Source organism: Rhopilema esculentum, chromosome 11 (genome assembly GCF_057945365.1).
Source record: "Rhopilema esculentum isolate cy_ngs chromosome 11, ASM5794536v1, whole genome shotgun sequence".
Lineage (NCBI taxonomy): Eukaryota > Metazoa > Cnidaria > Scyphozoa > Rhizostomeae > Rhizostomatidae > Rhopilema > Rhopilema esculentum.
Genome location: NC_142825.1, coordinates 16,303,642 through 16,318,767, shown reverse-complemented (window position 1 = coordinate 16,318,767; position 15,126 = coordinate 16,303,642). Strand labels below are relative to the sequence as shown.

Here is a 15,126-nt window from a genome sequence, read left to right as displayed (position 1 = left end):
TATGGTTTTTCTGAGGCTGCTGCTGGTGGAAGAAAAGGAGGATCAACCCTTAGACATAAAGAATGTCTCAAAATCTTTTACAAAATAGCGTTATAGAAGTGACACAAATAATTTCAAGATCTCCTAACTTACTAGTACTGGGAGGTCGGGCTTTCTCAAAAAGCGGCACTTACTCAATGTGTTTTGCTCCTTGGGATGCTGTCAAGAAGCTGCCCGACTATTAAAATTTTTCAACACCTTGCCAGTTTCCTACCAATCGCTTTGCCTTAGTCTAGAGGGAATAATCTATTCTTTTCTTTAAGGTTGATGTTGAATGGTACGGATGTCCTATTCAAGTGAAATGTTCCATCCAACACAGGTGTTTGATTCCAGAAAGATTGATGGTGGATAGAGACATGTCTTATGGGAAAGTATGAAAAGAAAAGACTTACTTTGATTTACCGGCTCGCTTCTCTATATAACCATTCTCGGTAACTGAAAAAAATCAGTTGGAATCAGTCTTTACATGATACATTAAAGATGAAGCGATCTTCTGACAGACGTAAGTAAGGTTTTTGCTCTAATCGGCTTGAATTATACATATATTCATCATTTTAGTCTCAGGTAACAAGGCTATATCTAATGGTCTATATTCTTGTTCTAGGTTCCAGTGGGGGTATGGCTGATGGAGAAAAATTGAAGACAGAGCAACCCGAGACTACTGTGAAAGAGCAACATGTTGATGTTGAAGGTAAAATAATATTGTCTTCTGTCATTACTAGGACACATAGTTCCTGTGTTCTGTCAAAACTAATATTGAATGAATGAGAAACCGTAGCAAACCAGATAGATCTTTGGTATGATAAAATTAATTATCTGTATGCTGTTTCCGTCAATCTCTTGCTGTAAAAATTTAGGACATACAATTTTCCTGTCACACGTTATCCAGGCGCAGCTATTTATTAGATCAGATTATCTTTCTTTTTGAAGCATTCGTAATTATTACACTATTACTAGGCGTAGCTTAATAACTTCAAAGGGTGATTCTTTAATTCTTTGGTAATGTCTCTTAAAATGTTTCAACTAAATTGTTAAGGCCTTTAGCATCAATGTCTGTAATCGTTTATTACCAATTGACAGAGTCTACGACTTATGAAAACTGTGAATCTCCTTGAAAAGCTCACAAAGCATTGCATTTGAGCTAGACATTCTGTGACTCTGTACTTCAAGATGTCTGAGGCTATCTTTGTTTTGTAAATTCTAAACGTTAATGAATATTACCTCTAAACTGAAGGCCAAGAGAAAAGATGGTTGGCATTTGAATCAAATGGAACATTGTGGATAAGCATGGAACAAGTGAAGGCCGAGTTCACAAAAATTCTACAAAGCTTGACTCTCTGCAGCAGAATGCACAGATTGAAGATAAATTGCAAGAAACCTATGGGGATGCTGCGCTTGAAGCTCGAAGAGAAATTTGGACCACGTAAAGGTGGGCATTACGTCATCCCATTCGACAGTCTTCATTTGCTGCTACAGAAGCAGAGTGTGCTTCAACTACCACAAGCAGCAGTCGCCAATGTGGAGGCGGGTACAAGTTACGAAGCAGCTTCAAGCATGCAGGATGGAGTGTCTTCATTTGAAGTGTTCTTCGAGAAGCTTCCGGAACTCTACACGGATGAAATAAACCCGTTAAGACCATCAAACGGTATGACAGCAGGGACAATCGAACGCCACACAAAAAGGTTAAAGAAGTTCTTTGAACATGAAAAAGAGACATATAACAGACCCCCACAAATAGAGGATGCTACAAACATCAACTTTGTTAGTGTCTATGTGGCGGAATTGAGGAGGGACCTAAACATGGGTACAGTCGCAAACCATATTCAAAGGCTCATAGTGGCAGCAAAATATATTCTGAAAAAAGAGGGCCTAACAAAAAGATGGCAAGAAATAGCAGAAATAACACAATTGAGGCACATGCAGGCCCAATTGCAAGTATGTATTCCAGTTCACCTAAGCTATATATATTTTCACTTTTCATTAGAAATTCTACAATAGGAACTTGAGTTGCATTTCATTCTATATCATAACATTAAACTCTGGCTGCCTAAATTCTACTGTCAAGAATGGTTGATGAAGCCAGCCGAAGTAGAGTCATTTATTATATTTAATTTTTTTGAAATTCTTTTTGACTACATTGGATTTTCCTTTCCTTTCTTTTTACACATACATTTTACACATCGCTTTTTGATATTTTTAGTTGAAATTTACCACTGCTTTTTAGAGCCTCTATCAAAGAGAGCGAAGACAAAGGTACCCAGAAGCAGATGAAAGAAAGAACTTCGAATGGAAACAGGTTTTAGAAACATTAAAATTGACGAGGGACAGGATAATTTTGTCGAAAGAGATGGATGGGTATCAAAAGGCAAGGTTATACCATGATTTTGTAATACTTTTATTGTTCACCACAGTGAGCCCATCAAGGAATGCAGATTTGATGAAACTAAAAATACTATTTAAAGAGGAACAAGGGAGTGTTTCAGAAAACTACATTTTATTTAAAGAAAATGGCAGCACTATATTCGCTGTAAATGATTTTAAAAGGAAGAAAAAATACGGGTGCAATAGAGTGGACATCTCCAGTCACGATTATGTCAACCAACATCTACGTAAATATGTTGAGGAGGAGAGGGAGGAGCTTATGTTGAGTAAGAGACATGATTTTCTTCTAATGAAGGGCACAGGGCAACCATTTGACACATCTGTGTCGTTTACTGTTTACATCGAAAAGGCGTTTCAGCGACACAATGGGGCTTGAACTTCACAACTAAGACCCTCTGAAAAACTGGCTAATGTGCAACGAGAAGGAGGACGAAGTAAGAAATTCAGTTGCAAGTCTCATGAGCAACTCACCACGAGTTCAGCGCCTTCGCTACAACACAGATGATTCAGCAAGAAAAATAAAAAGGGCCGCTGACCACCTCACTTCTGAAACATTGACCTTTTTGGGAGAAGACGAGAATGACACAGAAACCAGAAGCAGAAGATACCCCTTTATAAATTTCACAAGGTTCAACGAATGTCAATAATTACTAATTGATTGCTAAGAGATTGCTAATTTCGAATTTTTAGCTAGTCGTATTTTAGAAATTATTTAACATTATTTTTAACAATATTTTATCTTTCTGATCCAAGGTTGTCAACATAATCACTTGCCTTTGCCTTTTCTCAATCTTTATATGCACGTTTGAATTATTGCCTGTGTCATTTTCCATTAAGTAAGGTTAATTGATTGATTTGCGGAAAGCTCTATTTACTTTTCTGTCCTATTTCTTTTCTATTTACTTTACAACATATCCAAAACAGTTTGCATGCTTTCTAGGCATATCAATTTACGGTATATTATTCTCTGTCACCAATTCTATATACCAAAGCAGAAAACGTAATTAGTAGATTGAAATGGGCATGCCGTAGCATATCCTTGGCAGTATTTCATGCTTTTTGTATGCGGAAACAAGTTTAATTGCTCACTTAGCATGAACAAAGATGATGGGAGCTGAATTCATATCAAAATGATCGTTATCTTTTAGTTTAGTTTGTATTCTAAGGTAAACTTCAATGACTCATTTCTAAAGAAATAAATTAGAAATTGGAAATTTTATCAATAGCTAGATCGTCAAGGAAGAGGTTTTTTGAGTTACATAAACAATTTTGCATGGTTGTGTAGTGTACCTAACCACCTCAGCATTATTATGATTAGCTAGTAAAAGCTTTGTTGTCTTTCATTATAACATCTTCAAAAGATTCCACATTACTCAAGGAGTTTGTGGCCTCCCCACATATTTCATTTGTTGATATGTTATCATTTGCTTCCATGGTTGTGGTGCTTTCAAGCTGTTTGGAAATTTGCTGTTTATGTTCAAGTTTTCGAATATAAGGCTTAAAAAATAACAAGTTTGCACGTTTGTCTGGGATAACAACAACATCAACCTGGAAACCTTGACAGGAGTTAGCATGCATTGCACCAATGGTATAGTTATTCAACTGTCATCAGATGCTATTGAAACAGTGCTGAACATTGAAAGGGCGCATTTTCTTATGTCCGAAAGGCAAAGGTCGTTTCAAGCAATGCAGACTTAAATTGAGCCAGTTATCCGAAAGAAGAGAGTGAATCCTGATTCCTTCAACATCGAGCTAAGGCCTGTGGGTGAATGTGAATGCGCGTCAAGAAATACTGACTTTTTCTGGGTTCTCTTGAATGAAGCAGCTCGTTGCGATCTTCAGTATGCGATCCCAAATTGGACTGGCTTTAACTGTCTTTTGGCGAAAAAATACGACATGCATCACGTGGTTGCATATTTGCCTGCCATCGATCAGTCGCCAACAAAACTCAAGACAGTTAAAGAAGTTTTGCTCCAATCAAAGATCAAAGCAGAAAAACTTGGTTTATTTGAGACAGAGGTCGTTCTAGACCTTGCGATATACGCAAAGGTAGTTGAAATTTTGATAATGCCTCAACATTCTGAGATAAAGAGCTTCATTGTTCTACGTATAGGTGCTCTTCACACGTCGTTGATTTTTCTTGCAGTTATTGAAAAAAGATTTGGTGATGCAGGACTTCGAGTGACGATCGACTTCAAATTTCATTCATACAGTACCGTTGTCTCTATTTTAGCAATGACAGCTACCACAAAAGCGATGAAATGTTCCCTTTTTCAATTATATCATTTGTTGGTAGACACAATCAAGGCAACCATGATTTCATGTTCTTTTCTAATTGCTACTCATAACCTTTCAACATGTGAAGACTCTGTTGAGAAAGTTCTTAAAGGGAAGCACTATAACAACTGCATAGGAGTTTACAAGTAGGTTTTTGATGCCCTAAGAAGACTGAAGATTGATGGCTTTGAGCAGTGGCTGATTAAAAAAGATGGAAATAATCACCTACGCACATTGACGTCTTCGTCAGAATTTGAGAGAGTCCTTGATGAAGTAACTGGCTCAAAATTTCAAAGCCTTTTGATGAGACACGGTACCGTACTTGGGTTTTTAGATGAGTACGAAGAACATCTCTCTGATTGAACTGAGGCAGGGCCAATGGCTGCATTGTGGCATTCATTTCTACAAATTATGAACATTTTGTTTGCATTCATTCGTTCTGTTAGGACTGCCGATTGGCAACTCCATATGTATTCAACACAACGAATGCTGCCATGGATGTTTGCTTATGATAGACCTAATTACTCTTGATTTCTTACTTACTACTGGGCTGAAATGCAGAAATTTCCAGTAAAACATCCTGCAATCTATGTTGAGTTTAGGTGAGCTGTCTTACTTTGGCTATTTTCATTGAGCCTGTAAAGGAAAAGTTATAAAACATTTCATTCTAGCTATTTAAGACAGAATGTATGGCCTTTTCCAAAGATTCATATCGACTTTTCTTTGAATATAGGTAGTTTAAAAATTGTTTCAAGATTCTGCACACAAATTGGCTGTAGAGCTTTTGTAAAATGATATGGTTCTACTGTTATGTTTTAAAACGCAAATTTCTTTCACAGAAATGGAATTTTCTCTGTTCGCCGACAGCCGGGTTTCTTGAATGCTCTCCTTTCCGACCAAGTCATTGAGCAAACAATTAATAAGGAGCAGAAGTGCCGTGGAGGAATCACTGGCTACAGTACTTCAGCTGGCACAATTCAAAGATGGGTGCTCACAAGCCACAGTGTCGCTAAAGCATTGCACAAGATGAAAGTATCTTAGGCATAGAGGACAGTTTATCTGAGAAAAGATGTCAAGAGTGCAAGAATGCTTTTTGATGAGGGAGCAGTATCACAAGCCTTTGGAATCCTTTCAATCTTTTCATTCTATTCTCTTCTCATAAGAATCCATTCTCTTCAAGCGACATGTTGATAAATATTGCATCTGGTCTGGAGGCACACCTGAAGTCAAACAAGATCTACTGAAAACAAAGTATATTAGGGAATCTGTCCTGAATGATTTTTTAGAGCAGCAAATCAAGACGAGTGTTGTTCCTTTTTACGATGCCATCAAGAAATGCAGATTAAAATCCTTCTCCTCTCTCAAAATAAAGAAGATTTGTAAAGTTAAGGAAAAAGCAATCACCATCAGTACTGAGAGAGATGCCAATCTCCTGGTTGTTGGAGAGAAGAGAGATACTGTCAGCATGAGGGATCTTTTAACATACTCATTGGGATCAATTCCCTGGCCTCTGTAGCCGAAGAACTTTTCTCAAAGTAAGAAGAAGCAGACACAAAAGTCCTTCTTTGTTGCAAGCATGCAGAAGTCACTGGACATCAACACGCCTGTATTGTGACAGTTGACAGCGATATCGCTGTATATGCAATACATTTTGCAAGCCAATTGGAGATAGATGTGTACGTGCAAACTGGTGCTAAAAGCTCAACGCGAATTTTCGATGCAAAATCAATACACGACAACCTTGGGGCATCCATTACAGCAGTGCATGCTTTCACAGGCATCAACTACACAAGTGCTTTTCGTGGCAAGGGAAAAGTGAATGCCCTGAAAGTTCAGAAGAAAGATGAAAGGTTTCAGCAAGCTTTCTCCCACTTTTGAGACGAATTCGAATTTGATGTCGATCTGTTTGAGATCATCCAAGAGTTTGTCTATGGCTTTAGTTCCCTGACAAATGTGAATTAGGTCAGATACAAAAACTTTTGCTCATCGGAAGGAAAGATTCCTGAGCCTCAAATGCGTCCACTGACCAGTGACAAACTCCTTCAGCATTGCAAACACGTCTCCTACATTACAGCCATAGTCAAGCTGGCGGTAGAGCAAAACCCTGAAGTTCTATCACCACGTGGTTATGGTTGGGAAGTCGATGCTGATAGTGCGCTGGAAATAGTATGGATGACACAAAAGCCAGCACCAGATTTCATTCTAGATCTAGTTTCGTGCAACTGCAAGAAGAATAAATGCCGAACAGAAAACTGTGTATAGGTTTCACATGGAAATGGATGAGGCTGATACTGATGAAGATGGCTTTGATGAGGCATCTGAGGATCATGAATGCGAAAATTTGGACGAATAACTTCATCGTATAATAACTTATTGACTTGCTTTCTGAGTGGCTAACCCCTTTTTCGAAAATAAACCAAGTTTACTTTTGACAGAAAATTTCTGAAAGGCAGATAAGTCGATTCTGCAGGCAGGCTAAACAGTATATGTCAAAATTATTTGCCTTTTACATTTGTTGTACTTTTTTTAAAAGAGATTTCCGATGAAGGTCTCTGACCCTTGCAATTTCTTTAAAAATGGAATGAGCCCCCCTTCTTCCGCTTGCATCGGAGCCGCTGGTACATATGAGTAAATAATTTTTGAAAAAAAATATCAACTTGGTTAGGATATGCCAAACATTTTTAGGTTATATGTTAAATCGTGTTAAATCAAAGAATTATTACCATTTTTGTCTTAAGCAAATAGGGACAACAAACCTCCTCCAAGTCTTCAGTAGAAACCCCTGATTTCTTATATCACCTTTTTTTCATCATGCCTCTATGATCAAATTTTCTAGATTTCCCACCCCTATTTCCCATTAAAAGGAAGCTTTCATCAGAAGTAATATCAGCTGAGAACATTGATACATGTCATATCTCTCGAGAACTCATCCATTAGCCCCTCCCCCTTTTAACGGGTTAAATCCCCATAATTTCCTTTTAAAACAACTTTTCTGCATTTATATGGGAAAATCACTAAAATTGATCTTTTTTGGAAATAAGAGCCCCTTTGAGACTGATCAGAACCTGCTCGAGAAGTCTGACATACAAAACAGAATGGCGCCCGTGGAAGAAACAGGCCTAAAACAGCGCCGACAAAACTTTGATTGGATGACCTACTGAAGTAATTTGGAAGTGTACAACCAGTAAAATTATCATGCGCAAGGTATAAGGTATGTTATAAGCCAAAAATTAAATTGCCCACAAAAAAATTCCAGTGTGAATCTCCATAGAGCCCTGACTATAGCCTGAGTGAAACAAGTCACATAAACGCGCTTTTCTGGTTACAAGTTTCTAGTTACATAGAGGAAACTGGTTATAAGCCAACTGTTTACATGATGCAACAGGATAGAAAGCGTTACATGATGCAACCAGATAGTAAGCAAGATATAAAGAACACAAAATATTGCGGTTTCATAATAATCTAGAACCAAACTCACCTAATGAGTAGATAAACCAATTTTGTTTGTCTCATTTAAACTGACGAGGATTGAATAAAGAATTTGATTTGCGTTTATTTGTGCACTGTACAATACACTTTCTGGTATTTTTATCCACGTCGCAGATTTTGACTTTCAAAGAGATGACGCTAAAGGAACATCTGCTTTCATTTCATAAATCGAACGGTGACTACACTTCGGCAAATTCACATCAAATCTAAAATGATAGTTTGTACATACCGTTAAGTAACCAATAGTCAATGTAGCTATGGTTATCAATGTAACTTTGTTTGTTTATTCTGCTCCGATGCAAGCGGAAGGGGGGGGGGGGCTCATTCCATTTTTAAAGAAATAGCAAGGGTCAGAGACCTTCATCGGAAATCTCTTTTTAAAAAAGTACAACAAATGTAAAAGGCAAATAATTTCGACATATACTGTTTAGCCTGCCTGCAGAATCGACTTGTCTGCCTTTCAGAAATTTCTGTCAAAAGTAAACTTGGTTTTTTTTTAAAAAGGGGTTAGCCACTCAGAAAGCAAGTCAGTAAGTTATTATACGATATTCGTCCAAGTTATCTGTCTAAATTTTCGCATTCATCATCCTCAGATGCCTCATCAAAGCCATCTTCATCAGGATCAGCCTCATCCATTTCCATGTGAAACCTATACACAGTTTTCTGTTTCTGTTTAACAAACCGTAGTAAGAATTGGGAATACAATCAAAGGAAACAGTTTCAGTTAATTTAATACACAAAATTTCCCACAGCATAAAATAAAGGAACTGTTAAATACATTCTGATTAATTTATCTCGAATTAGTTACTAACAGATATGCGCGGTGACATAGGCCTTCTCAGTTACAGCAAACTTACACATCATGCACTTAAAGTGCCTATGAAATGAGTTTTTCAAGTCCGTTTTTTGTTTCAAAATGCTAGTTTTATCCTTCTGAGATATCATGAACTAAGTAACAGCTGTTAATTTTGATGGAATGGGGGTCTAAAAGCCGTTTGAAATCCCACACCATTGGAGACAAAGAAGAAAATTCTGTGACGTCATGTGGTTCGCACAGCTCGAATAGAGGCATGTGCTTCCACTCATTTTATTCTCCAAGACAATCCAAAGAACGTTGTTAGCAGAATTCGAAGAGCGTTTATTTTAACAAAATTCATTCTTTCTCGTGACACAAAATGTCTTCAAATGAGTTTAACAAGAGGCAGGCTTTTTCAAGCAATGAAAGTAACACCGGGGACGATGGAGTCGTGCATGTAAACACGACAACAGTGCCATAACAGTATGAGCCACTGGCAGAGGGCCTAACAGATGACGAAGAGGAAGGAAGGGCTAGGATAGCGGAAGAAGCAGATGAAGATTGCCTTTCTCTTGCAACTATTGAAAGAAGATTTGAAAGGGTTGAAAATGTTAATGAATGATATGTTGAGTTACCCTTTTGGTTAAATTATCTCAACGCAGACCGCAAGGCAAATGAATGTCTCGCACAAACTAACTTAAAAGAAGGCCTAAGGCCAAGACTGGAGTTTGTAAAACAAGCAAAATTATTCGTTTGTTCTTCAAATGTCAATGAAAGGTCTGTTGTTGAAAGCACTTGATTTATAAATTTGTTCAATGTTACAGGTGTAAATGTGGAAAGTGCAGTGTTCAGAATCTGGTAGGTGCAAGGGAGTATAGATGTTGCTGGGAAGTTCATCCAGTATTTGGAAAGTTAACGTTTGATGGGTCAGTCGAAAGGGATAAAATGTGTGACACTACACGATGAGTATATCGCTCTGTCAAACAGAATTGTGCTGAAGCAGATTGGACCACTGCTAAAAGACAGACAAGGGCGGGGATACAGGCGCAGAGGAAACCAGACAGAAAATGAGTAAGTAACATTTCAAAAACATTGTTATATATTTCAATGAGCAAATTGTCATACATAAGAATTTAGAATACCTTTCTATCATTATTCTTGAGAAATTAGTTGTAACTGAACTAACAATTTATTATCATAACTGAATAGGTTCAATACAAAAATTTAGCAGTTGATCGGAGGCTTATGCTGATGTATTGACAAGTAACTTTCAATAGAAAAATTCTATAATGAAACTTCCAATTTCAGCATCGTGACACAAAAAAAAGCAATTGTTACCTTCACAATCGTATTTGATTGTGTTATCTGCCAAATCATATTATTGATCACACTAATAAATATATGGTGAATGGTATATATTTATATATATAAATATATGGTTTATATACTTGGCAAAATAATTTTTTAGGAAAATCGGATTTTAACTTATCTTTCAGTTTTGCTAGCTTCAAATCTCTATGCCAAATCCCCATTTTCAATGCATATATATTATAATGGCATGTGCTTGCAGTATAAGAAGTTTGCTTTTATTTTCAGATGAGCTGTTGCCTATAGGTGGCTGGTAAGGTGGATCTTTGGACCTATGGATTGGACAACACAAGACCACTGACTGCCTGCATTTATGAAGAAATCAGGTCTCGGTTCCCGACTACTTCATTAAGAGGATATGCTACAGCAGAGGAGCGTGATTAACCCTCTTCTTATGAAAAAAAGTTGTTACACTGAGAATCTCATAACATTCAATCAGAAATTTTTTCTTTTCACTTGAAATATAAAAATTCTTTCATATTGGTTAAATTCTGATTGCAAAATAACAAGTACAGAAATATATTTTGAAAGATATGTGGTGATATTTCAAAATGCAAAGGGATATTGTTATCCTCCAATGAAACTAAAGATACATGATTGCCTTTCATTGGCAAATTGCATTTTCTGCAACATGGTGCCCTCTTTTGTTGTTGTGCATTTGTCTTCTCGTTTGCTTGCTTCTGTGCCTTTCTAGTTTCTTGCATTTTCAACTGTTCATTCACTGAAAAAATAACATGAGGGTGGGTTATTGTGACTAATTTAGTAGGAATTCTTAATATGTTTATTTCATCTATGATATAAAAGGAAATTATTATATGTTTAGTTATATATTTATTTTTATATAAATATCTACCTGGTGGAAAGCACTCAGCGACTGTCCTTTCTTAGCCTTCCACTTGTCAACTGCAGCTTTTTGAGTCAGCCTTTCCTGAAACCTGTGGCTTAAAGGGGAAGTTCGGTCTAAAATGAAATTTGGCTATATTGCTGTTAATATAACAGAAGGCTTTGTTGTGAATTGTTTTTGCTCTTACCTCTCATTTTACTCTGTTATTCCACGAAAACTGTCTCCTAAAATTGCCTCGCGATAGGCCGCCATCTTTAACTCTCACGAGGATAATGTTGTTGTTGCCTTTGACGTCATCACGTTCAGAAGATGAGAGTGACTCAAGTGTAAGCTATGGTGAAAGTTAATTGATTCAGAAGGTTTCGGATTGAGAAACAACTTTTCTCGAAATCGGACAGTATTTAAAGATTTTTCGTTCAAAATGCCGAACTGTGGTGCATTTGGGTGCACAAATCGCTCGAGTCATAATAAAGAATTGACGTTTCATCAGATACCAGGGGAAGATCGCAACAAGCAACTCAGAAAAATGTGGCTAACGAACAAACATCGTGCCGGTGAATTACCGAAAGACAAGAGTTTTTATATTTGCTCGGAACACTTTGCCGAAGACTGCTATGAAAGAGATTTCAAGGTAACTAAATTTTTAATTAATACGCTAATGCTATTTTCTACGGGTTTTAGTAATCGTCAGAAGTTTTGTCAGAAATTCTGCAAAAATAATTTGGGTACCTCAAAGTAGCTCTATCATTGAGTATGAAATAAACGATTTGTTAGATAAAAATAAGATGAAAACGGCTTATCAATGCCTCAAACGAGCAAAAATAAAACCACTAATTCTAATCTATTTTCTCAGTTAGTTTCATTCCAAAAAGCTTACTTGAATGCGCGAGATTTTTTTCTAGGGCTGAAGATATTGTATTACAAAATGAAAGGGGTAAAGCATTTACAGGAGTGACAGAAAACATATCTAATACAAACAAAAACAGCACATATAACATGTTTTGCCATAACCACTGCCAACCTCGTGTTAGCGATGACGACTATTATGAGTAATTCGTCTATTGATATTGAGTCATGATGAATTTCCTTTTTGCTCTGCCTGCTGCATGGGCGTCGTGAACGCCTTGTCTGTTTGGTAAGCCGAACACAAATTGCAAGAGGTGTATCCAATTTTGGGCATGAGGGATTAAAATCTGAAATATCTCATGCAGTGAAATAAATGAAATACAAGCACGTGATAGGGCTGCGCTTAATAAGAGAAGAAGAAGATGAATTTTGAATTGCTTAAATTCAAATTTTTCTTTAAATTCGAATTGAATAATATTTTGTTTCATGAAAAATTACTTTCCAGAAAGAACTGATGGAAAACAAGCCAGGTGCAAAAAAACTAAAGGCAGATGCAATCCCTACAATCTTTGTATTTAGGGAATCGACACAAAAGAGGAAAAATTCCATAGAGCGGGCTGCAAGGGAAGAAAAACGCAGAGTTTGTATTGTTATATTCGTATTAAGACTTTCATAAAACATCCAGTGTTGTGGGGGGTTGAATAACAGACTGTTTCTATATACCGTCACGAAATAGTTGGGCTATCTCGGGGGGCTCGGGGGGCTCAGGGGCTCAGCCCCCTTTTAATTAATAGAATTAAATTCAGAAAAATTTTGGGGTCTCAGATCCCTCTCAACAAATCAGTTCATGTTTGTTTTACAGTGTCGCTTAATAGTTTGAATGTTTTGAATATACATAACGGAGAGTCTTTAACAGAAATGCAAGTATATTGAGTGCTTTAAGGGTGTGGTCTCTTGAAGTTTCCTATTGCACAGCCCTTCTTCTTTAGTTCTTAGGACGGCATCCCGGGTCTACATACTTGACAATAGTTTTCTTGTAGTAAAAAATTGTTTTCAATCTAACATGTAATTTTTCAGCTTCTGGATGCTGCATGTGCTTCAACGTCCCCCAATGACCTTGATGAAACGATTGCCAAAAGCGTCTCCATTCAAACGGAGTCTAAAAAATTTCTGGAAAAAAGCGTCGGTTGTACAGTAAATATGGTACACAAGAAAGTTGGTACCTTCACCACAATGGTAAGCGTGGGAACCCAGTGTTGTGACCGTCAAAGTTCAACTGGCCCCGAAATGAGAGATGTGGCAGTAAACACAGAAGAAATGGCAGGATTTGATGATTCTACCGCTTATGTCCCATCCTGCAGTGAGTCAGAGGGTGAGACCGATTCCTTCAAAGATGCCGATTTTTCTTTCCACAGCGACGAAAATGCATCATCTACGGAGGCTAGTGACGAAACTGATGACGAGGAGCTAGGCAACGAGCAACCAAGCCACGACACAAAATTTGTTGTGTTTTGGTCATGCTTGCTTCCATTGCTGCAAATTTGCTCAACTTGCTTTACGACTACGACTTTACGGAAAATTATACGCAGTGGGGTCATGGTAAAAGTTGAACGAATTTGCAGCAATAGCCACAAAACATCATGGTACTCCACTCCGAGAATACGTGGGATGTCTCTGGGGAATCTTGAATTGTCAGCTTCCATACTTTATACCGGCAGTACTTTCACAAGAATCCAAGAGATGATGTCACTATGCAACATATCGTTTTTAGGTCGCACAAGCTATCACGCTATACAAAAACAAATACTTTTCCCAACTGTCAATGACTTTTACGAAAACGCTAGAAAACAGCTTATTTCCTTAGTGGATCGTCCTGTAGCCTTAGCAGGGGACGGTAGATGTGATTCGCCAGGTTTTTCTGCAAAGTATGGTACATATACTGTGATGGACACAAACACCATGAAAATTTTAGACTTTTCCGTTGTCCATGTAGGAACTGTCTCGAGTTCTAACGCAATGGAAAAGCAGGGTTTGAAAAATTGCCTTCAATCTCTAGAGAATCAAGGGATGAGTGTGGCATCGTTAACTACTGATCGTCATCAGCAAATCAAGGCATACATGAAAAACGAAAAGAGTAACATTAATCATCAGTTTGATATTTGGCACGTAAGTAAAAATATTAAAAAGAAATTAGTTTCGCTAGCAAAAAAGAAAGGCGCTTCAGATTTGAATGGTTGGATGAAATCAATTATAAATCACTTTTGGTGGTCTTGTGCGACATGCAACAAAGATCCTTATATTCTTCGCGAAAAATGGTTAAGTATCTTATACCATGTAAGGAACATACACAGATGGGAAGATGCAACCATTTATAAACGGTGTGCACATGCAAAGCTATCCAAAAGAGACAGATTGGAAAAAATTTGGTTAATAGAAGGTTCGCCTGCTTATGTCGCACTCGAATCGGTCATTAAGGACAAATTCCTGTTAAGAGATTTAAGGTATTTAACCGAATTTAGTCACACGGGGCAAATTGAGGTATATCATTCCCTTTACAATAAATATTGTCCCAAAAGGCTGCATTTTGGTTTCGAAGGAATGATTGCTAGGTTGGAACTTGCAGTATTGGACCATAACGCTGGGACAGAATGTAGACATGCCAAAACTCGGGACGATGAATATCGGCACAAGTTGTTGTTTTCAAAAGTAACGCAAAACTGGGTAGTAAAAAAAATTCCCGAAAAGAAAGACAAATCTTATTTACGGGAACTTATGACAAAAAAATTAGAAGCAAGAGAAGAGAAGAAAGCACCGAAATCTATAACACCTGGAAGCGTACCACAATACCTTGCATCTAAAGAAAAGCCAGACAAAGCTGAGGCCGTAAAAAACAAACGTACACGCTTTGAGACATAATTACCAATTATTTTTCATGTATATTTAAAAATTTCGTCATATAAGAATATATTTTAGTGTTAATACAGTATACTTTCATTAAGTGGGGCACTCAATGGACTGAGCAAAAGTGTACTACTTAGCAGGCGTCCTACTTATCCAAACTTGCAAAGGGTTTACTGTTCACATA

At 37.4% G+C, this 15,126-nt stretch overlaps 3 protein-coding genes and 1 non-coding gene across 4 annotated transcripts; all 4 read left to right on the top strand.

Annotated features, from left to right (window-relative positions):
• Positions 1-403: 403 nt before the first annotated feature.
• On the top strand, positions 404-2,797 carry LOC135693135 (uncharacterized). The gene is made up of 4 exons (XM_089111478.1): positions 404-541; positions 644-730; positions 1,274-1,974; positions 2,264-2,797. Exons 1-4 carry the CDS (start codon positions 520-522, stop codon positions 2,795-2,797), a joined length of 1,344 nt encoding a protein of 447 aa, XP_088967604.1. The 5' UTR covers positions 404-519.
• A 1,520-nt stretch (positions 2,798-4,317) lies between these two features.
• LOC148959104 (uncharacterized) lies at positions 4,318-8,484 on the top strand. Its single transcript, XM_089111446.1, has 5 exons — positions 4,318-4,470; positions 5,145-5,198; positions 5,536-5,734; positions 5,768-5,776; positions 5,862-8,484. The coding sequence occupies exons 1-5, from the start codon at positions 4,318-4,320 to the stop codon at positions 6,212-6,214; spliced, it is 768 nt and encodes a 255-aa protein (XP_088967572.1). The 3' UTR covers positions 6,215-8,484.
• An 878-nt stretch (positions 8,485-9,362) lies between these two features.
• Positions 9,363-11,585, top strand: LOC135687538 (uncharacterized). The gene is made up of 3 exons (XR_016144289.1): positions 9,363-9,440; positions 9,776-10,054; positions 10,580-11,585. It is a non-coding gene; the product is annotated as an uncharacterized LOC135687538 (transcript).
• A 665-nt stretch (positions 11,586-12,250) lies between these two features.
• On the top strand, positions 12,251-14,957 carry LOC135694202 (uncharacterized). Its single transcript, XM_089111445.1, has 3 exons — positions 12,251-12,681; positions 13,119-14,214; positions 14,245-14,957. Exons 1-3 carry the CDS (start codon positions 12,556-12,558, stop codon positions 14,955-14,957), a joined length of 1,935 nt encoding a protein of 644 aa, XP_088967571.1. The 5' UTR covers positions 12,251-12,555.
• Positions 14,958-15,126: the final 169 nt, after the last annotated feature.

Coding starts and splice junctions, on each gene's coding strand:
- LOC135693135 (XM_089111478.1), top strand. CDS start 520: ATGAAGCGATCTTCTGACAGAC. Junction 542..643: donor GAAGCGATCTTCTGACAGAC/GTAAGTAAGGTT, acceptor TTCTTGTTCTAG/GTTCCAGTGGGGGTATGGCT. Junction 731..1,273: donor GCAACATGTTGATGTTGAAG/GTAAAATAATAT, acceptor TCTAAACTGAAG/GCCAAGAGAAAAGATGGTTG.
- LOC148959104 (XM_089111446.1), top strand. CDS start 4,318: ATGCATCACGTGGTTGCATATTTGCCTGCCATCGATCAGTCGCCAACA. Junction 4,471..5,144: donor ACCTTGCGATATACGCAAAG/GTAGTTGAAATT, acceptor TCGTTCTGTTAG/GACTGCCGATTGGCAACTCC. Junction 5,199..5,535: donor CAACGAATGCTGCCATGGAT/GTTTGCTTATGA, acceptor AATTTCTTTCAC/AGAAATGGAATTTTCTCTGT.
- LOC135694202 (XM_089111445.1), top strand. CDS start 12,556: ATGGAAAACAAGCCAGGTGCAAAAAAACTAAAGGCAGATGCAATCCCT. Junction 12,682..13,118: donor CAAGGGAAGAAAAACGCAGA/GTTTGTATTGTT, acceptor GTAATTTTTCAG/CTTCTGGATGCTGCATGTGC. Junction 14,215..14,244: donor TGATATTTGGCACGTAAGTA/AAAATATTAAAA, acceptor TAGTTTCGCTAG/CAAAAAAGAAAGGCGCTTCA.